The 22,043-nt window shown below is 43.7% G+C and overlaps 1 protein-coding gene across 6 annotated transcripts in view; it reads right to left on the bottom strand.

Annotated features, from left to right (window-relative positions):
* Positions 1–22,043, bottom strand: part of cep78 (centrosomal protein 78) — a 137,656-nt gene that overhangs the window by 112,453 nt on the left and 3,160 nt on the right. For all 6 annotated transcript variants that reach the window (XR_015078137.1, XM_085985780.1, XM_085985763.1 and 3 more), the window contains exons 2-6: positions 20,634–20,897; positions 10,211–10,386; positions 1,847–1,919; positions 1,654–1,757; positions 1,316–1,490 (exon numbers count right to left, since the gene is read on the bottom strand). Coding sequence is in view for 5 of the 6 variants with exons in the window: in XM_085985780.1 (XP_085841906.1) it covers positions 1,316–1,490; positions 1,654–1,757; positions 1,847–1,919; positions 10,211–10,386; positions 20,634–20,886 (781 nt within the window). In the remaining variant the exon portion in view is untranslated. The remainder of the gene's footprint in view (positions 1–1,315; positions 1,491–1,653; positions 1,758–1,846; positions 1,920–10,210; positions 10,387–20,633; positions 20,898–22,043) is intronic.

Here is a 22,043-nt window from a genome sequence, read left to right on the forward strand (position 1 = left end):
GGTGCAAAGTTTAGCGCCTGGCGCTAATTATCGCCTCCGACTGCAAACTTGGCTTCTATTGCCCCCGGAGGTGGTTGGAGCACTAAATCAGGCGCTACACACCTCTCTTAAGGCACTAACGCCGAGGAGCGAGGCACTACCTCAGAGCGCTGGCGAAGCTCATGTGATGTCAGTCAGCAATGGAACACAGACACACTGGCGCCAGCCAGTTCTTAAAGGGGAGGGTCGATCTTGCTCTCCATCCACACCCTGCTCATTGCAGCCTTGAATCTCGGCCTGGGGAGACCTGTACATCAAATCTGCTGGAAAGAACAATGGAGGGGCCCAGGGAAAAAGCTCAGACTGCAGCCCCCATAGTCTCTTCTAAATCGATGCAAGGAAGGTCAAGTCAAAATGAACCTGCAAAGTGCTGCTCAGTACCCAAAAACTCCTTCACACAGTGTTGCATCTCTTCAGAAGTCTCTCTTTCTCAGAATGCGTGGTGCAAAAATGTCGCCAACAAAAAAAGGCAAGAAGCGGTCGCCTTTAAATAGCGCTCCCCCAGTCCCTTCCCAACTGCAAAACGTTCCCCTCAACCTGTCGTTGCTAGCGGCAGGCGGAAAGGCAGGGGGCGCCACTCAATATCTGGTCCGGGGTGCTACACGCTCAACTGGCGTCATCATCTGCGGGCGCAGGAGATCGTGGCAGTAGTGTTTAGCGCCACTGCAAAATGTCTGGTCAATTTCACGAGCGGCGCAAACATCGCCACGCCCAGGCGCTAGCTGCTTTGCGCCCCATTAGCGCCCTCTTAGGGCGCTAACGGGAGACGCAAAGCAACCAAATTTTTCCCCCTTGGAGTTTTTTTTAATGTAAATAGAGTAACATGTCAAAATCGGTCATTTTTGTTTTTTCCCAAATTGCCAACTGGGGAACAGTTTCAAGGTCACGGACACCCAAGTGATCATCTTTTATGTATCATGGGCATCAAAGTACAGCCAAATCCCGTGTCTATTTGATATCCACATGCAGCTCCTTTTTTCTCTCCCTAATACAGGGGCACTTTACCCAACTGCAAGCAAGTTAAGATCAGCAAATTCAGCAGACTGAAGAACAAATCTGGGAACTTCCTATTCTATATGATTCATCCCACTGATCCATTGGGGATGCCATGGTTATATTTCCAAACCAACTGAGCAATTATCACTGATGAGCTACATTGGACAGGTGTACATTTATCCTATATCAGATTTCCTTTAAAACAGAAAGAACTTACACCTTTACATTTAAAATTCATCTACACATCAAAAACAGCAATAAGTCTTTCAGCTTAACTTACCTTTAAGCCAAAGGTCATCTCTGAGGGCTTCTGCAAAGGAAGTAGCTCCAGTATCACCAATCAGTGTGTTACAATTCATGGTAATGCGACGCAAACCAGTCATACAATCTAGATCAGGATGCCTGTAACGAAGACTCTCTGCCCAGACCTGACTATGTCTTTTTGTTGCTTGGTGCTGTATAAAACAGAAACACATGACTTTTACAATACGGGTATATTAAAATAATTTACAATTATATTGTAAAACAAAAATGTTAATGCTGAATTGCTTACTATATTGTTGTGTTTTAAAACTGTTAAAAAAAGGCATCACATAAGCAAGAGTAATAAAAACCTGCCTTAATAATGTTGGTCATGTGCTCTGCTCCACGCCATGTTAAATTACAGCCTGTGAAGTTAACTGTTTTGATTGTTGCAGAATTCTTCACACTCTGGCAAATTACTAAAAAAAAAAATTTGATTTTACAAAGTGTGATCACTTAACATTATGAGTTACCTAATATAAAAGATGTGGTAGAAACAGTAACTTACTTTCCAGTCCTTCATCTCCTATTGGACAATAAGCTAATGAAAGGTTCTGCAGTGTTTTTGTCTTGGATAAGCCCTAAAAGAATGGCATATGATACTTACAATTAACACATCAAAAAACATTTATGGTATTATACACAAAGTACATTAACATTCTGGCATTGCAGGATTTAAGTTTGAGAAGTATTGACCATTTTCCTCCTGTGTAATCAACTATCAATTACCATTTGATAAATCGGGTTAAGTTCTAGCTTTTTATTTTAGTTGGGCAATTTGCTCACTTTTTGAAGACTTGAGCTCCGATAGTTGCAGGGAGGGAGCGGGAGCGCACGTCAGCGGCCAGGAAATCCAGAAATACTGGGAAGGCCGAAGTCCTGCCAAATTTAACGGCAAGGCCTCATTAGCATTTTTTATTCTGTTTCCTGCCCAGCAGCCAGCTGGCTGGACGGAAAAGCCTGCGGTACAAGGCAGCAGCCAGGGACCGCAGGGGACAGACCTGGCAATCGAGAAGATCAGGGGGGCGGGAGAGGCGGCTGCAGAAGGTTTGCTTGAGGTGCATGGGGAAGCACTGCTTCTCCTGGCCCACAAGCAGTGCTGGAAAAATAACTACCTGCTCGAGCTGGCAGCTCCCGTGTCCATTCTCCGAGTCATGGGAAAGCTGACCCGCAAAATTTAAGGAACACAGCCTCATTTAAATATTAAAATTACTGCCCCGCCTCTGCAGAGCAGGTTACTCGGCCGTCACCCAAACCCAATTCGGTATAACCGCAAGCTAGCACATTTGTGACAAGTTAAGGTCAGGTTTCACATTTTTAACAATTTAACCACCCCCACTTTCTCCCGCATGTCGAGAGTGGGCCTAAAATACCCTTATGGACTCCTGGCTGGAACATGGTTCCATAAGCATTCTCTAGTATCTAACTCAAGGGATTATTATTCACATGTGAGCTTTGACATTAAGTGTCACGGGCATTCAATCATAGAGGACATCAGAGCTGAGTACAATCATGTCTTCATCCAACATCCACACACAGGCATTTTCAACAGGGAATCATTGGATAGCAATCAGGAATAGAAAACATATTCTGCCTTCCCAACCCAGGGATACTGAGGCCTTTGTAGCACCCATACCACTGGTCCTACCAAAATCACCTAACTCAACACAGATCAAAGAGAAGATACAAGCAGGGAACCACCTGGTCTAACTGGCTCAGCAGCGCACCAAAAATGCGTTGTTATCAGAGAAGGCACATTATAATTGTTAGTATTTTGATGTGAATGTCAATGTCTTGGAGAATACTGATTGGCAGATATACCAGCAGTCCACAAAACTCACTGATAAGATATGTATTGTTTCCAATACAGCCAGGACTAACTTTTAAGATTGTGATTTTGTTTTAGATGTCAGATGGCAGCTTTAAACTGTTTGAGCTATAATTTTGTGGTTTACAACATCTTGAACCCTTTTGATGAAATTATTGCTTTGCAATCACTCCATTCTAATTTTTAGCTAACTAAGCCAAGCCAAGGTTTTTAGGATTTTGAACGGAATTGATAGAGTAGATAGAAAGAAACTTTTTCCACTGGTGGGGGAGTCTAAGACAAGGGGACATAACCTTAAAAATCAGAGCCAGGCCATTCAGGAGAGAAGTTAGAAAACACTTCTTCATGCAAAGGGTGGGAGAAGTGTGGAATTTTCTCCCACAAAAAGCAGTAATGCTAGCTCAATTAATAATTTTAAATTTGAGATCGCTAGACTTTTGCGACAAGGGTATAAAAGGATGTGGAGCCAAGGTAGGTTGATAGAGTTAAGATACAGATCAGCTATAATCGCACTGAATGGCGGAACAGGCTTGAGGAGCTGAATGGCCTGCTCCTGTTTCTGCGTTACCAAACACAAATTTACTTTAAGAGGGAAATTTAGCTACTACAAGCTAAAATCTGTGGTGTAAGCCTATATTTGATGCACTTCTTTCCACTGCCAGAATTTAGTCATCTGTTTTCTCCATCAAACATTCCAAGATCCCTGTTAATACCCGAGGCAAAGAGAGGTTACGAGAAAAGATTAGCAGGCAACGTTTATAATAAAATGCTTTAGCATTCACTTTAAGTATAAGCTGTTAGTGAGGGAAAAATGTTGGGTCTATTAAGGACCCAAAGGGAAATCTTCAGGTATAGGCAGTGAACATGGCTAAAGTATTAAATGAGTACTTTGCAGCGGTCTTCACAAAGGAAGTGGGTGATGTGAAAGTTACACCAAAAGAGAGAAACGTTATGGACAGGATAGTAATAGATAGAGAAGACATACTAAAAAGATTAGCATTACTGAAAGTTCCGGATGGAATGCATGGTCGGTTGCTGAAAGAAGCAAAGGTAGAAACATCAGAGGCATTGGTCACAATCTTTCAATCCTCATTGGAAACAGGAATAGTGCCGGAGGACTGGAGGGTTACTAATGTTATACCATTATTCAAGAAAGGAGAGAGGGATAAACCAGGAAACTACAGGCCAGTCAGCCTAACATCAGTGGTGGGGAAGTTATTGGAAATCATCATCAGGGACAAAATAAACTTTCATTTGGAAAGGAATGGGTTAATCAAGGGGAGCCAGTGTGGATTTGTTAAAGGTAAATCGCAATTGATTAGCCTGATTTAATTCTTTGATGAAGTAACAGAGAAGGTTGATCAAGTTGGGGAGTAGATGTTGTATATATGGACTTTCGGAAGGCATTCGACAAAGTACCACAACGAAGCAGAACCACAAAGGTAATAATCCCTGGATTACTACCTGAGCCATGTGCAAATTGGCATAGGGTAAATAAGATCAGAGAGATGAACGAGTGGCTCAAAGATTGCTGTGGGAGACATGGGTTTCGATTCCTGGGGCACTGGCACCAGTACTAGCATAAGAGGGAGCTGTTCCGTCGGGACGGGCTTCATTTGAACCAGGCTGGGACCAGTGTCCTGGCAAATCGAATAACTAGGGCTGTAGATAGGGCTTTAAACTAAATAGGGGGCGGGGCGGGGGGAGGGATACGCCGAGCGGAAATTTAAAAAGTCAAAGAAAAATGAGAAGGCGAAAGTGCAGGGTAGCGATAGAGGTAATGATAACCAGAGTGTGGCAGGAAGGGACAGAGTGTATACACATCAGAGTGCGTCAGAGTAGAGAAAAATGGTAAAAAGACAACATTAAAAGCTCTATATCTGAACGCACACAGCATTCGTAACAAGATAGATGAGTTGACAGCACAAATAGAAATAAATGGGTATGATCTGATAGTCATTACAGAGACGTGGTTGCAAGGTGACCAAGGCTGGGAACTGAATATTCAGGGGTATTTGCCATTTCATAAGGATAGGCAGAAAGGAAAAGGAAGTGGTGTAGTTCTGTTAATAAGGGTTGAGATCAGTGCAGTAATGAGAAATGATATTGGCCTAGAAGATCAAGGCGTAAAATCACTTTGGGTGGAAATAAGAAATAATAAAAGGTAAGAAATCACTGGTGGGAGTGGTCTGCAGGCCCCCAAACAGTAGCCACACTGTAGAACAGAGAATAAATCAAGAAATAATAGAGGCTTGTAAGAAAGGTATGGCTATAATCATGGGAGATTTTAATCTTCATATTGATTGGACAAAGCAAATTGGCAAAGGTAGACTTGAGGAAGAGTTCTTAGAGAGTATTTGGGATGGTTTCTTGGAAATCTATGTTGTGGAACCAACCAGGTAGAAGACTATTTTAGATCTGGTAATGTGTAACGAGGCTGGATTAATTAATGATCTCGAAGTGAAGGATCCTCTTGGGAAGATTGATCATAACATGGTAGAATTTCAAATTCAGTTTGAGGGCGCGAAAGGTAGGTCTCAAACTAGTGTCCTGAACTTAAACAAAGGTAATTACAAAGGTATGAAGGTAAACTTGGTTAAAGTGGACTGGGAAAATATATTACAGGGTAAGACTGTAGAAAAGGAGTGGCAAACATTTAAGGAGATATTTCATAACACTCAGCAAAGATATATTCTAGTGAGAAAGAAAGACTCTTAAGTGGGAAAATTGAGTCGCGCCCCCTTTAGCCCAACTTCGCTGGGGCGCTATTTTCAATCGGTAGCGCCCCAAGAGGGAAGGGACCGTGCGCAGCGTGACCCGGGGCCCAGCTGGACCATCAAGGATCGGAGTGCTGGCAAAAGAGCCCGGCACTCAAGACAAGCTAAAGAAGGGGGGCTGAAGAGGAGGCCGGGAACGCCAACGGGGGCAGGTGCTGGCAGGCGGCCAGCGTCCAGCGGTAAGTCAGGGGGCGCTACCGAAGATCGCGGCCGGGGGGGGGGTGAGCAGGGCGCTGCTCAGGGCGATGACATCAGCACCGCGGGGCGCTAACAGTTACTGCCACCGCTAACAGGGCCTTGGTGAGACCACATCTTGAGTATTGTGTGCAGTTTTGGTCGCCTTATCTGAGGAAGGATATTCTTGCCATGGAAGGAGTTCAACGAAGATTCACCAGGCTGATACCTGGGATGGCAGGAATGACGTATGAGGAGAGATTGGGTCGATTGGGCTTGTACTCGCTGGAGTTTAGAAGAATGAGAGGGGATCTCATTGAAACTTATAAAATTCTGGCAGGACTGGACAGACTAGATGCAGGGAGGATGTTCCCGATGGCGGGGGAGTCCAGAACCAGAAGTCACAGTCTAAGGATAAGGGGTAGGCCTTTTAGGACAGAAATGAGTAGGAATTTCTTCACCCAGAGAGAGTGGTGAACCTGTGGAATTCTCTACCACAGAAGGCAGTAGAGGCCAATTCATTAAATATATTCAAGAAGGAGTTGGATATATTTCTTAAGGCTAAAGGGATCAAGGGGTATGGGGAGAAAGCAGGGACCGGGTACTGAACTTGGATGATCAGCCATGGTCGCATTGAATGGCGGAGCAGGCTCGAGGGGCCGAATGGCCTACTCCTGCTCCTATCTTCTATGTTTCTATGTAACCTCTCGCTGAATTTCGCGGGAGCCGTTGGAGGTGCCACACCCAGGCACTAGTTGCCCTCTTAGGGCGCCAACAGGAGGCGCAAAGCAAGCGAATTTTTCCCCCTACGAGAAGGATGAACCATCCGTGGCTAACTAAGGAAGTAAAGGATGGTATCAAATTGAAAACAAAAGCATACAATGTTGCGAAGAATAGTGAAAGACCAGAGGATTGGGAAATTTTTTAAAACCAGCAAAGAACGACTAAAAAAATGATGAAGAAAGAGAAGATAGCTTATGAGAATAAGCTAGCAAGATATATAAAAACACAGTAAGAGCATTTACAGGTATATAAAAAGGAAGAGAGTAGCTAAAGTAAACGTTGGTCCCCTGGAGGATGAGTCTGGGGAACTAATAATGGGAAACAGGGAAATGGTGGAGACTTTGAACAAATATTTTGTATCGGTCTTCACGATAGAAGACACTAAAAGCCTCCCAATAATGGATAATCAAGGGGTTATTGGGGTGGGAGGAACTTAAAACAATCACTATCACTAGAGAGAAAGTACGAGGCAAACTAATGAGACTAAAGGTGGACAAGTCCCCTGGACCCGATGGCCTGCATCCTAGAGTCTTAAAAGAGGTGGCTGCAGAGATAGTGGATGCATTGGTTGTAATCTACCAAAATTCCCTGGATTCTGGAGAGGTCCCAGTGGACTGGAAAACCACAAATGTAACGCCCCTATTTAAGAAAGGAGGGAGACAGAAAGCAGGCAACTATCGACCAGTTAGCCTAACATCTGTCATTGGGAAAATGCTAGAGTCCATCATTAAGGAGGTGGTAGCAGGACATTTAGAAAATCATAATATAGTCAAGCAGAGTTAGCATGGTTTTATGAAAGAGAAATCATGTTTGACAAATTTGCTGGAGTTCTTTGAGGATGTAACGAGCAGGATGGATAAAGGGGAACCAGTAGATGTCATGTATTTGGATTTCCAGAAGGCATTCGATAAGGTGCCACATAAAAGGTTACTACACAAGATAAAAGTTCACGGGGTTGGGGGTAAAATATTAGCATGGATAGAGGATTGGCTAACTCACAGAAAACAGAGAGTCAGGATAAATGGGCCATTTTCAGGTTGGCAAACTGTAACTAGTGGGGTGCCACAGGGATCATTGCTGGGGCCTCAACTGTTTACAATCTATATTAATGACTTGGATGAAGGGACTGCGTGCAATGCAGCCAAATTTGCTGATGATACAAAGATAGGTAGGAAAGCAAATTGTGTGGAGGACACAAAGAATCTCCAAAGGGATATAGATAGGCTAAGTGAGTGGGCAAAAATCTGGCAGATGGAGTTTAATGTGGGAAAATGCAAGGTTATCCACTTTGGTAGGAAAAATAAAAAAGCAAATTATTATTTAACTGGGGAGAGATTACAAAATGCTGAGGTACAGAGGGATCTGGGGGTCCTTGTACATGAATCACAAAAAGTTAGCATGCAGGCACAGCAAATAATTAGGAAGGCAAATGGAATGCTGGCCTTTATTTCAAAGGGAATGGAGTATAAAAGTAGGGAAGTCCTGTTACAACTGTACAGGGCATTGGCGAGACCACACCTGGAGTACTGTGTGCAGTTTTGGTCTCCTTATTTAAGGAAGGATCTACTTGCATTGGAGGCAGTTCAGAGAAGGTTCACGAGGTTGATTCCGGAGATGAAGAAAGGTTGAGCAGGTTGGGCCTGTACTCATTGGAGTTTAGAAGAATGAGAGGGGATCTTATTGAAACATATAAGATTCTGAAGGGGCTTGACAGGGTAGATGCAGAGAGGATGTTTCCCCTCGTGGGGAATCTAGATCTAGGGGGCATAATTTCAGAATAAGGGGAAACCCTTTTAAATCGGAAATGTGGAGGAATTTCTTCTCTCAGAGGGTCGTGAGTCTTTGGAATTCTCTTCCCCAGAGAGCTGTGGAGGCTGGGTCATTGAATATATTTAAGGTGGAGATAGACAGATTTTTGAACGATAAGGGAGTCAAGGGTTATGGGGAGCGGGAAGGGACGTGGAGTTGAGGCCAAGATCAGATCAGCTATGATCTTACTGAATGGCGGAGCAGGCTCGAGGGGCCAAATGAACCTACATCTTCTCCTACGTCTTATGTTCTTATGTTAAGAGGCTTATTGAGAAGATGGAAGGCCATGAAATTAAGGAGAAAGTGGCAGTATGGATACAAATTTGGCTCAGTGACAGGAAGCAAAGGATGGCAGTGGATGGATGTTTTTCAGACTGGGAGGTGGTTCCCCAAGGGTCAGTTTTGGGTCCATTAGTCTTTGCAATTTTTATAACTGTCCTCAACTCAAGTGTAGGGAGCAGCATTATAAAAGTTTGCAGATGACGCGAAACTTGGCAAAGTAGTAGCTAGTGAGAGGATAGTTATAGGCTTCGGGATGACAGACAGAATGGTGAAATGGAAAGAAGTATGACCAATGCAGTTCAATACAGAGAGGTGTGAAGTGATGCACTTTGGGTGGACTAATATGGAACGACAGTGTACTATAAATGGCACGATTTTGAAAAGCATAGATGAGCAGAGACCTGGTTGTCCATAAACACAAATCCTTAAAGGTGGTGTGGCAAGTTGATAAGGTGGTTAAAAAAGCATATGGGTTACTTGGGTTTATAAATAGAGGAATAGAATATAAAAGCAAAGAGTTCATGCTGGAACTTTATAAATCACTGGTTAGCCCTCAGCTGGAGTATTGTGGACAATTCTGGACACCACACTTCAGGAAAGATGTAAAGGCCTTAGAAAGGATGCAGAGGAGGTTTACCAGGATGTTACCAAGGATGAGGGATTTCCGTTATGAGGAGAGGCCAGAAACGTTAAGACTGTTCTCCTTTGAACAGAGAAGCTTAAGAGGTGACCTAATAGAGGTTTTCAAGATGATAAGAGGTTTTGATAGAGTAGATAGAGAAAAATTATTCCCTCTGATGAGTGGGTCAATAACCAGAGGTTATAGATTCAAAATCTTTGGCAAAAGAAAGAGGGGAGAGGAGGAGAAATGTTTTCACTCAGAGTTGTCGGGAGCTCAAACACTATACTTGAAAAGGTGGTGGAAGCTGATTCAATAAATCATTTTAAAAGGGAGCTGGACAAGGTACTTGACTATGAGGAACTTACAGGGTTACGGACAAGAAGCGGGGATGTGGAACTGAGCACAACTGCTCTTTTAAAGACCCAGCATAGGCACGACGGGCCGAATGGTCTGCTTCTCTGCTGTATGATCACGGCGACAGGTAAATCATTTCTGTTAGGAGTCCTCTTGAACAGACTGCAGCAGGTAACTAACAGTTGTTACTAGTATTAGTTTTTTTTCCATGGTAATGCAGCCTTACAGCTGGTGTTTCCTCACCTTTGTTAATGCTATAAGATCTCTATGTCTCAAAGGTAATCCTTGTAACTCCAAAGTTTTTAGAGCACTGGAAACACTCAGGCAATCTCTAATTGACTTGCAGAGTTGAATTGTAAAGTCTTTTGACCGGATAGCTGGTAAGCGTTTTCTGAAGTGCTGTTTATATCTTTCACCCCCTTTAGAAAACAAAAACAAGGAAAAATCCTAAAACACAAATGTTTAATGTAATTTCAAAAACTATCTTACTGTCACAATAACAGCGTTCTTTAGTTTGCCATGCACAAATGGAAGATGGATAGCAGTTTAGCGTCAAATGATTCTAACTGCCCTCACATCCAATGGCCCCGATATTTACTCGAGGGGAGTCGGTGATCAGTGTGGAGCACTGAGATCACAGTGTGGGTGTGGCAAGTCAGATATTGGGGGTGGGAGGACCAAGACATTGCAGGATCTTCAAAGAAGTAAGCTTGGGAGACTGGGGTAAGCACTCCTGCTTCTCCTTGCCCACAAGCAGTGCTGTAAATGCACTTACCTCAAGGATCCGGCCCTTCTTGCCTCCTTTTACCTGCCAAGTTTCCAGCGCCCCGGGAAACCCAGCCGCTATGGATTAAAAATTAAAATCCTGTTCAAATGTAGGCACGCAGCCTCCTTAAAAGATTTCAATTACCAACCCACCTCCCGAGAGCAGGTTGGTCGTCCGCCCCCCTGAAAACTAGAAGTGGGTGAGTTGGAGGTGGGTTGGAGTCGAGTTTGAGATTTACACTTTTTTTTTTTTAATTCTCACCTACCCCAACCCACCCATCCTCAGGGGTTAAAATACCCCCTAATGCGTTCCAGAGTGATTCCAATGCAATCCAACAGGAGATGGGATTCATATCAGCCTAAGGACTGCTCTAGAGCCAACCAACACGTGGGAACCTCACAGCAGATTGCATTCTCAACGTCTGGCTTGACTTCCAAGGATTACATGGGTCCATTTTGGCTTTCACACTCATTTCATGTCTCCTCTTCTCCTCCTGTTTGCTGTGAAGCCAGTCTAAGACATGCCCAATAATCAGAGAATCCTAGCATAGAGTGAGGTCCCATTCAAAGATCCGCGCCAGCAGAAAAATTGACATTTTCCAAAAAAAGTAAAATAAATTTGAGGCATGAGTACTTTGAATAAAAACTATCCCAAAACAGGTTTCCATTTATATAACTAAAAAAAAGCAATGCTTCAACGTTCCAATATCTGTCAATCTTCCCTTTTCCCAAACATTTTTCATAATCTTCCTTTACTATTCATTCTTCCTAAACTCTATTCATTCTTACTCTACTCCTTACTGAGCTCCTTTCCTTTGCAACTCTATACATGGTCATCAATAGCCATTCTTCATCCTTCTCCCCCCACCCACTCTCTTCCACTGCTGCTTAAGATCCCTGCCCCGGATAGTGGGTGAATTGTAGCTCAATTTACAAGTCCAAGCTACAAGTTTAATGCTTCCTGTGCAGAGCACATTGCTCATCCTCTGACCCAACTTGTTCTGTGTTTTAACCTGTACTCTTTTTAATGACTGCAGCTCTGCTCACATTTGATTTACTAGACTCCTCTGCCATCAGGACTGGTCAAGTCTGTGCTGCTCTGCTGGACTACACTATTCCTAGGCTGCTGTGACTCTACTCTGCCATTCAATTGCTTCAAATTTACCTAACATGTTCTGGCCTACAGGTATCAGCGTGGCTCAGTGGTAGCACCCGAGTCAGAAGGTTGTGCGTTCACGTGCCACTCCAGGGTCTTGAGCACAAAATCTAGGCTGACACTCCAGTGCAGTACTGAGGGAGTTCTGCACTGTCGGCGGTGCAGTCTTTTGGATGAGATGTTAAACCGAGAACCCCCTCTGCCTTCTCAGGTGGACTTAAAAAGATCTCATGCCACTATTTACAAGAGCAGGGGAGTTCTCTCCAGTACCTGGGCAATATTTATCACTCAGCCAAAACCTAAAAATAGATTATCTAATGATTATCACATTGCTGTTTCTGGGACCTTGTATTTTCTCTCCTCGTCCTCCTCAAAACTCTCTGCAGCCTTTGACACAGTTGACCACACAATATTCCTTCAAAGCCTCTCCTCCACTGTCCCGTTCAGTGGGACTGCCCATGCTTGGTCCCATCCTATCCAATCATAGCCAGCAATGACTTCTCTTCTCGCTACCACACCATTAACTCTGGAGACTGCTTGTCCAATATCCAGTCTTGGATGAGCCGCTATTTCCTTCAGTTAAACATTGGGAAGACCAAATCCATCATCTTCAGTCATCGCCACAAATGTTGCACCCTTCCCACCAATTCCCTTCCCCTCCTCGGCCACTGTATCAGATTGAACCAGATTGTTTGTAACCTTGCCGTCCTATTCAACTTCCACCATCATAACATCGCGCACCATCTGCCCCTGCCTCAACCATCTGCTGTTAAAACCCTCCAGATTCAACTAATCCAATGCCCTCCTGACCTCCCATCCTGCACTCTAAACTTCAGCTCATCCAAAACTCTGCTGCTCATATCCTATCCTGCACCAATTCCCACTCACCCATCACTCCTGTCCTTGCTGACCTACATTAGCTTCCGCTTCCCCAATGCCTCAAATTTAAAATTCTTTCTCATGTTCAAATCCCGACATGACATTGCCCCTCATCTTTGCAATCTCATTCAGCTCGACTACACCCCTGCCACCCTCAGAATTCTCCTTTCCTCTGACTCTAGCCTCTTGTGCAGGCACATTTCCTTCATCCTACCACTGCCAGCCATGTCTTCAGCAGTTTCGGCATCATGCTTTTTAACTCCCTCCCTAAACCGCCCCATCTCTCCACCTCCCTCTCCTCCTTTAGGTTTCTCCACAAACCCCATCTCTGGCCAAGCTTTTGACTACCCCTCCTAACTTGACTATTTTTTCTGACTATGCCTCTGAAGCATCTTGGGCAAGTAGTTGTTGTTGCTTTGTTCCGGTTATGATGACGCTGCCATAGGTGAACTGTTTCAGATGATCACAAATTCAGTACACACCAGGAACTTTATTTAAACTTAACCAATATTCCAGAACTTTACAGTACGATTTGACCAAATAGTGACCCATTGGCTTTCAGAGGCAGGGCTTGAGTAAATTGCACTATTCCACCTGGAATGTACCACAACAAGAATGTGCATTTATATAGCATCTATAATGCAGAAAAAATCCAAAGTATTTCACTGAGGCATGATCTAAAAAATGGAAGCGAAGTCAAAGGAGGAGATATCCACAGTGGTAACCTAATGCTTGGGAAAAGAGGTAGAAGGGTCTTAAAAGGAGGAGACAGAGGTGGTGGAAGGGGAGGGAGGCAATATTAGAATCTGTGCTGAAGTCCTAGAGTGGGACTTGAACCCACTATCAAGCCTTTCACGTGGACTTTTGTTAAATGTCTTTCGGAAACCTAGGTACAACATGTTGTATGGCTTTCCACAATCCACTTATGATGTCACTTTCCTAAAAATGTCAAAGAGGTTGGTCAAGCAGGGCCTTCTAAATCTATTACAAAAGCAAAATACTGCAGATGCTGGAAATCTGAAATAAAAACAGGAAATGCTGGAAATACTCAGGTCTGATGAAAGGTCATCGACCTGAAACATTTACTCTGTTTCTCTCTCCACAGATGCTGCCTGACCTGCTGAGCATTTCCTGTTTATAGTCCCTTCTAAATCTCTGTTCATTAGATTATTTTTGTACAGATAATTTTCCAATTTATTCTTGATATTCAATCCCATTATTTTACATGGGATGAAAGTTTTTTTTTTTTTACAGCACAAGAACAGGCCATTCAGCACAACTGGTCTTTATGCGCAACACAAGCCTCCTCCCACATTACTTCTTCTCACCCCACCAGCATAACATAGATACATAGATACATAGAAGATAGGAGCAGGAGTAGGCCATTCGGCCCTTCGTGCCTGCTCCGCCATTCGATGAGATCATGGCTGATCCTTTAATTCAGTATCCCGTCCCCGCCTTCTCTCCGTAACCCTTAACCCCTTTTGCCCGTAGAAATATATCTAATTCCCTCTTAAATATATTTAATGAGCTGGCGTACACTGCCCTCTGTGGCAATGAGTTCCACAGGTTCACCACTCTCTGAGTGAAGAAATTCCCCCTCATCTCTGTCCTAAATGGTTTAGCCCTTATCCTTAAATTATGTCCTCTAGTTCTGTTCTCACCCGCCAAGGGAAACATTCCTTCTGCATCCAGTCTGTCTAGACCTGTCAGAATTTTATACACTTCTATGAGGTCCCCTCTCAATCTTCTAAACTCCAGTGTGTACATCCCTAAACTACATAGTCTCTCCTCATAGGTCATTCCCGCCATTCCTGGTATCAGCCTGGTGAATCGCCGCTGCACCCCCTCCATGGCAAGAACATCCTTCCTCAGATGAGGCGACCAAAACTGTACACAGTACTCGAGGTGTGGTCTCACCAGTGCCCTGTACAGCTGCAGCAAGGTATCCCTGTTCCTGTATTCTAACCCTTTTGCTATGAAGGCCAGCATACCGTTTGCCTTCTTGACCGCCTGTTGCACCTGCATGCTCGCCTTCAGTGACTGGTGTACAAGAACACCCAGGTCTCTCTGTACTTCCCCCTCTCCCAATCTATTGCCATTTAAATAATAATTTGCCCTCCCGTTCCTGCACCCAAGGTGGATAACTTCGCACTTGTCCACATTATAGTGCATCTGCCATTTATCCGCCCAATCGCCCAGTCTGTCCAAATCGCTCTGGAGCTTCCTGGTCTCTTCCTCTGAGCCCACCCCACCTCCTAGTTTAGTGTCGTCTGCAAATTTGGAAATGCTGCATCCGACTCCCTGATCCAGGTCATTAATGTAAATTGTGAACAGCTGGGGGCCCAGGACAGATCCCTGTGGTACCCCACTTGTTACTGCCTGCCATTCAGAAAATGAGCCGTTTATTCCAACTCTCTGTTTTCTATCTGACAGCCAGTTCCCTATCCACGCCAAAACTTTCCCCTTTATCCCATGAGCCTCAATTTTCCATGCTAATCTTTTATGTGGGACCTTATCGAAGGCCTTTTGGAAGTCCAGGTACACCACATCTACTGGCTCTCCCCCATCTATTCTACCAGTTACTCCCTCAAAAAATTCCAATAGATTAGTCAAGCACGATTTACCCTTTGTAAATCCATGTTGACTCTGTCCTATCCTGTCCCCATTTGCTAAGTGCTCCGCTATTTCATCCTTAATGATGGACTCCAGCATTTTGCCCACAACTGATGTAAGGCTTACAGGTCTGTAATTACCTGCTTTTTCCCTACCCCCCTTTTTGAATAGTGGGGTAACGTTAGCTACCCTCCAATCCATCGGCACTGTTCCCGAGTCTAATGAATTCTGAAAAATCATCCTTAGTGCATCCGCTATCTCTAGGGCCACCTCCTTCAGTACCCTAGGATGCATGTTATCAGGCCCTGGGGATTTGTCCACCTTCAATCCCTTTAGCTTCCTTAACACCATATCCTTAGAGATATTGATTTGCGTCAGTTCCTCCTTTGCCAATGTCCCTATTTTTCCCGATATCCCAGGGAGGTTTTTTGTGTCTTCCTTCGTAAAGACTGACCCAAAGTATGCATTTAGTTGATCTGCCATTTCCTTATTTCCCATTATATATTCCCCCGTATCTGACTGCAATGGACCAACTTTGGTTTTCACCAGTCTTTTCCTTTTGATATATTTATAAAAGCTTTTGGAGTTAGTTTTTATATTTTCCGCCAGCTTGTTTTCGTAAGCTATTTTGCCCCTCTTGATCATGCCCTTTGCCCTCCTTTGCTCTATCTTAAACTGTTCCCAATCTTCCGCTCTGGCGCTTTTTTTGGCTATTTTATACGCCCTATCTTTGGATTTTATGCTGTCTCTAATTTCCCCTGTTATCCACGGTTGAGTCACCTTTTTAGATTTCCTTTTATGCCAGATTGGTATAAACAATTTTTGCAATTTTGTCATTCTATCTTTAAATGTTTGCCATTGTTTATCTACCTCCAGTCCTCCCAGGAACGTTGTCCAATCAGACCTTCTATTCCTTTCTCCCTCATGTACTTTTCTCGTTTCCCCTTAAATGCATTTATGTTATTCACCTTAACTACTCATGTTTTTTTTTGTATTTGTTCCTGGGATGTGGGCGTCGCTGGCATGGCCAGCATTTATTGCCCATCCCCAATTGCCCTCAAGAAGCAGCTGGTGAGCCACCTTCTTGAACAGCTGCAGTCCATGTGGTGAAGGTACTCCCACAGTGCTGTTAGGTAGAGAATTCCAGGATTTTGACCCAGCGACAATGAAGGAACGGCGATATATTTCCAAGTCAGGGTGGTGTGCGACTTGGTGGGGAACTTGCAAGTGGTGGTGTTCCCATGCGCCTGCTGCCCTTGTCCTTCTAGGCAGTAGAGGTCGCAAGTTTGGGAGGTGCTGCCGAAGAAGCCTTGGCGAGTTGCTGCAGTGCATCTTGCAGATGGTACACACTGCAGCCACAGCGGTGGAGAGTGAATATTTAAGTTGGTGGATGGGATGCCAATCAAGCGAGCTGCTTTGTCCTGAATGGTGACGAGCTTCTTGAGTGTTGTTGGAGCTACACTCATCCAGGCAAGTGGAGAGTATTCCATCACACATCTGACTTGTGCCTTATAGATGGTGGAAAGGCTTGGGGAGCCAGGACGGGGATTCACTCGCTGCAGAATACCCAGCCTCTGACCTGCTCTTGTAGCCACAGTATTTATGTAGCTGATCCAGTTAAGTTTCTTGTCAATGGTGATGGCGTTGACTGTCAAGGGGTGGTGGTTAGACTCTTTCTTGTTGGAGATGGTCATTACCTGGCACTTGTGTGTTGCAAATGTCACTTGCCACTTATCAGCCCAAGCCTGAATGTTGTCCAGGTCTTGCTGCATGTGGGCATGAACTGCTTCATTATCTGAGGAGTTGCGAATGGAACTGAACAGTGTGCAATCATTAGCGAACATCCCCACTTCTGACCTTATGATGGCGGGATGGTCATTGGTGAAGCAGCTGAAGATGGTTGGTCCTGAAACACTACCCTGAGGAAGTAGCACACTACCTATGTTTTGTCATCCTTTTTAATGTGGACATGAACTTCACCTGTTTCAAAACTAATGGTACCTTCTCCGTGTTCAGTGATTCTTTCAATGATCCTGAATAACTCACAAATGTCATCCATAATCTTAGTATATAGACCAGACTCTCTCTTTCCAGCATATAATGCATTCATTTATAGTTTTACATTAAAATAACTTCAAAATAGGTATAATTTTGGAAATCTTTCTAAGCAGCCTTTTCTCTGAATAGGTCAATACTTTCGATTGACACTATTTCAATTCTGGTACCTACAAAGGAACAAACACAGCAAATGAATTTCAATATGGATAAGTGAGAGGTGGTGCATTTTGGTAGGAGGAATAAGGAGGTCACATACTCTTTGGAAAGCAAGAGTCTAAATGGGGTAGAGGCGCAAAGGAATCTAGGGGTACAGGGTCACAAATCATTAAAAGTAGCAACGCAGGTTAACAAATCCATAAAAAATGCAAACAAAGGTTCATTTCTAGATGAATAGAATTCAAAAGCAGAGAAGTTATGTTAAACTTATATCGGACCTTGTTTAGACCACACTGAAGAGTACTGTCCTCAGTTCTGGTGGTCTCAGATTACAAAAAGGATATAGAAGAACTGGAGAAGGTGCAAAAAAGATTTACAAGGATGATACCAGAACTGAGAAATATAATTATCGGAGAAGGCTGAGCAGGCTGGGGCTCTTCTCGAGAAAAAGAAAAGACTGAGAGATGACTTGATAGAGGTCTTTAAAATTATGAAGGGGTTTAACAGGGAAGATGCAGAGGTGATTCCAATTGTGGGGGAGTCCCAAACTAGGGGCATAGAGTCATAACGGCACAGAAGGAGGCTAATCGGCCCATAGAGTCCGCGCCGGCTCTCTGTAGAGCAATCCAGTCAGTTCCAATCCCCCGCTCTATCCCCGTAGCCCTGCAAGTTTATTTCCCTCAAGTGCCTATCCAGTCTCACCTTGAAAACATCGAGTGTCTCCGCTTCCACCACTTCCGCTGGCAGCGAGTTCCAGGTCCTCATCACTCGCTGCGTAAAAAAGTTTTTCCTCATATCCCCCTGTATCTTCTTGCCCAAAACCTTAAATCTGTGTCCCCTAGTCCTTGTACCATTAACTAGTGGGAACAGCCTTTCCCCGTCTAGCCTATCCAAATCCATCATAATTTTGTACACCTCTATCAAATCACCCCTCAACCTCCTTTGCTCTAATGAAAACAAATCCAGCTTCTCCAACCTGTCCTTGTAACTAGGATACCCCATCCCTGGAACCATTTTGGTAAATCTCCTCTGCACCCTCTCAAGGGCCTTCACATCCTTCCTAAAGTGTGGTGACCGGAACGGGATGCAATACTGCAGTTGTGGTCTAACCAGCACTTTATAAAGCTTCAGCATAACTTCTCAACTTTTGTACTCAATACCTCTATTTATGAAACCCAAGATCCCATATGCTTTGTTAACCACTCTCTCAATATGTCCCGCCACCTTCAGGGACCTAGGCACATTAACTCCCAGGTCCCGCTGTCCCTGCACACTCTTTAAAACTGTGCCATTAAGTGTATATTGCCTCTCCCTGTTCCTTCTGCCAAAATGCATCACCTCACACTTCTCTGTATTAAATTCCATCTGCCACTTGTCTGCCCATTCTGCTAGCCTATCTATGTTCTGTTGCAGTCGATTGGTATCATCCTCACTGTTTGCCACACCCCCAAGTTTGGTGTCATTGGCAAATTTAGAAATTCTACTCTGTCTTCCAATATCCAGGTCATATATCACAAAAAGCAGTGGCCCCAGCACTGACCCTTGGGGAACACCACTGTCCACCATCCTCCAGTCTGAAAAACAGCCATTTACCACAACTCACTGTTTTCTGTCCTTAAGCCAATTCCTTATCCAGGCTGCCACTGACCCATCTATTCCATGAGCCTCAATTTCATTAACCAGTCGTCTATGTGGTACTTTGTCAAACGCCTTCCTAAAATCCATGTAGACAAAACATCCATTGCATTCCCTTCATCAATCATCCCTGTTACTGCATCAAAAAATTCAATTACATTAGTCAAACACAATCTGCCTTTTACAAATCCGTGTTGGTTCTCCTTAATTAGCTTAAACCTCTCCAAGTACCCGTTAATTTTTTCCTTGATTATTGTTTCTAAAACTTTACCCACCACTGATGTTAAACTGACTGGCCTGTAGTTACTAGGATTGTCCTTACACCCTTTCTTGAACATTGGTGTCACATTTCCCACTTTCCAATCCTCAGGCACCTCCCCTGCATCTAGGGAAGATTGGAAAATGATGGCAAGCCCTTTCGCTATCTCCTCCCCCAATTCCCTTAGCAATCTGGGATGCAAGCCATCTGGACCAGGCGACTTATCCACTCTAAGCATACCCAGTCTTTCTAGTACATCCTGTCGATCAATTTTCACCCCTTCCATTGCTTCTACCTTTTCCACTTCTACCGATATTTTGTCAGCATCCACCTCCTTAGTAAACACCAATACAAAGTACTCATTGAGTATTCTAGCCTTGCCCTGCGCCTCTAAGCATATATCACCTTCTTTGTCTCATTGGCCCCATCCCGCCTCTTACTACCCGCTTACTGTTTACATGCCGGTATAAGATTTTTGGGTTCCCTTTTATGTTAACCATCATTCTACTCTCATAGTCTCTCTTTGCCAATCTTATTTTAATCTTCATTTCCCCTCTCAACTTATTGTATTTGGTCTGGTTCTCCCTTGAAGAATTCACCTGACATGCACCATACACCCTCTTTTTTTGTTTCATCATCTTCTCTATCTCCCTCGTTATCCAAGGAGCCCTTGCTTTGGTTCCCTCACTCTTCCCTCTTGTTGGAATGTACCTAGCCTGTACTTGGAACATCTCCTCCTTAAAGATCACCCATTGTTCCGTTATAGCTTCTCCTGTCAGTCTTTGGTTCCATTTTACCCTAGCTAGATCCTTTTGGCATAAATACAAGATAGTTACTAATGAATTCCGAAGAAACTTCTTTACCCAGGATATTTAAGGAGAAGCTAGATAGGTACATGAGGGAGAAATGAATAAAGTAATAATGTTGATAGGGTGAGATGAAGGTGGGAAGAGGCTTGTGTGGCGCATAAACTCTGGCATACACCTGTTGGGCCGAATGGCCTGTTTCTGTGCTGTAAATACTATGTAATACTATGAAAACATATACCAAGTTACATCTTATATACAGAATATAACCATTATTTCTCTCCTCTACTCTAGTGGTACAAAAGCCAATAATTTTAAACTAGTCTGGTATCTTACCTGTTTCTCCAAGACCAGGCTGGTAGTAACTTCTAACTGCAAGGAAAGCTAAATGCTTGTTAATGCTGATGGAGCTGAGAATCGGTGCCCATTCAGACAGCTTGATCCAATCACCGTTAATATCCAAAACACCTTGATTTAAGTTTGCCTTCACTGCTTTTAATGGAACCAGGTCACGAAGAGCACACAGGTGTTCATAATGAGATTCAAAATCCAATGGCCCTCGCTGGCGCAAGTGGGTTGATTCAATCATTTTATGCGAGGCTTTGGGAGAAGAGTGAGGGGAAAAAAAGTCACTTTATTTCCAGCCAAGAATCTTCAAACTCTCTCAAGCACCAAAAATAAGAAACTGATGCAAGGGACAGGAATGTTAAAGATCTATATCGCACTTCTTAACAGATTACTTTACATGCAAACGATAAAACTATTTTTGAACTATAAATATAATTTATCTCATGATAAATAAAAAGAAAAAGGTAGTAAGTTTCTGCAAACTCAAAGATCATACAAACATGGAAGATAGGAGCAGGGATAGGCCATTCAGCCCCTTGAGCCTGTTCTGCCATTTAATGAGATCATGGCTGATCATCCAAATTCAGTACCCTGACCCTGCTTTCTCCCCATATCCTTAGTCTATAATTCCCCGTTTTCTCTCGACCACCTTTTTTAAATAGTGGGGTTACATTAGCGACCCTCCAATCCATGGGAACTATGCCAGAGTCTATAGAATTTTGGAAGATGACCAGCAATGCATCTACTATTTCTCGGGCCACTTCCTCAAGTGCCCTAGGATGTAGATTATCAGGCCCTGGGGATTTATCGGCCTTCAATCCTGTTAATTTCCCTAACACCATTTCCCTACAATACTGATTTCATTCAATTCCTCCCTCTCATTAGACCCTATGTTACCTGACATCTCTGGGAGGTTATTTGTGTCCTCCCTTGTGAAGATAGAACCAAAGTATGTATTTAATTGGTCTGCCATTAAATTGTTCCCCATTATAAATTCCCCTGATTCTGACTGCAAGGGATCTACGCTTGACTTCACCAATCTTTTTCTCTTCACATAACTATAGAAGCTTTTACAGTCAGTTTTTATGTTCCCTGCAAACTTACTCTCATTCTATTTTCCCCCTCTTAATTAATCCCTTTGTCCTCCTTTGCTGAATCCTAAACTGCTCCCAATCCCCAGGTTTGCTGCTTTTTCTGGCCAATTTATATGTCCTCTCCTTGGATCTTATGCTATCCCTAATTTCCCTTGTTAGCCACGGTTGAGTCACCTTTTTTGTTTTATTTTTATGCTAAACAGGGATGAACAAATTCTTTAAATGTTTGCCATTGCCTATCCACCGTTAACCCTTTAAGTAACGCTCCCCAATTCATCCGAGCCAACTCGTGCCTCATACCATC

Source organism: Somniosus microcephalus, chromosome 1 (genome assembly GCF_052327205.1).
Source record: "Somniosus microcephalus isolate GS21.2 chromosome 1, FLI_Smic_1.0, whole genome shotgun sequence".
Classification (NCBI taxonomy): Eukaryota; Metazoa; Chordata; class Chondrichthyes; order Squaliformes; family Somniosidae; genus Somniosus; species Somniosus microcephalus.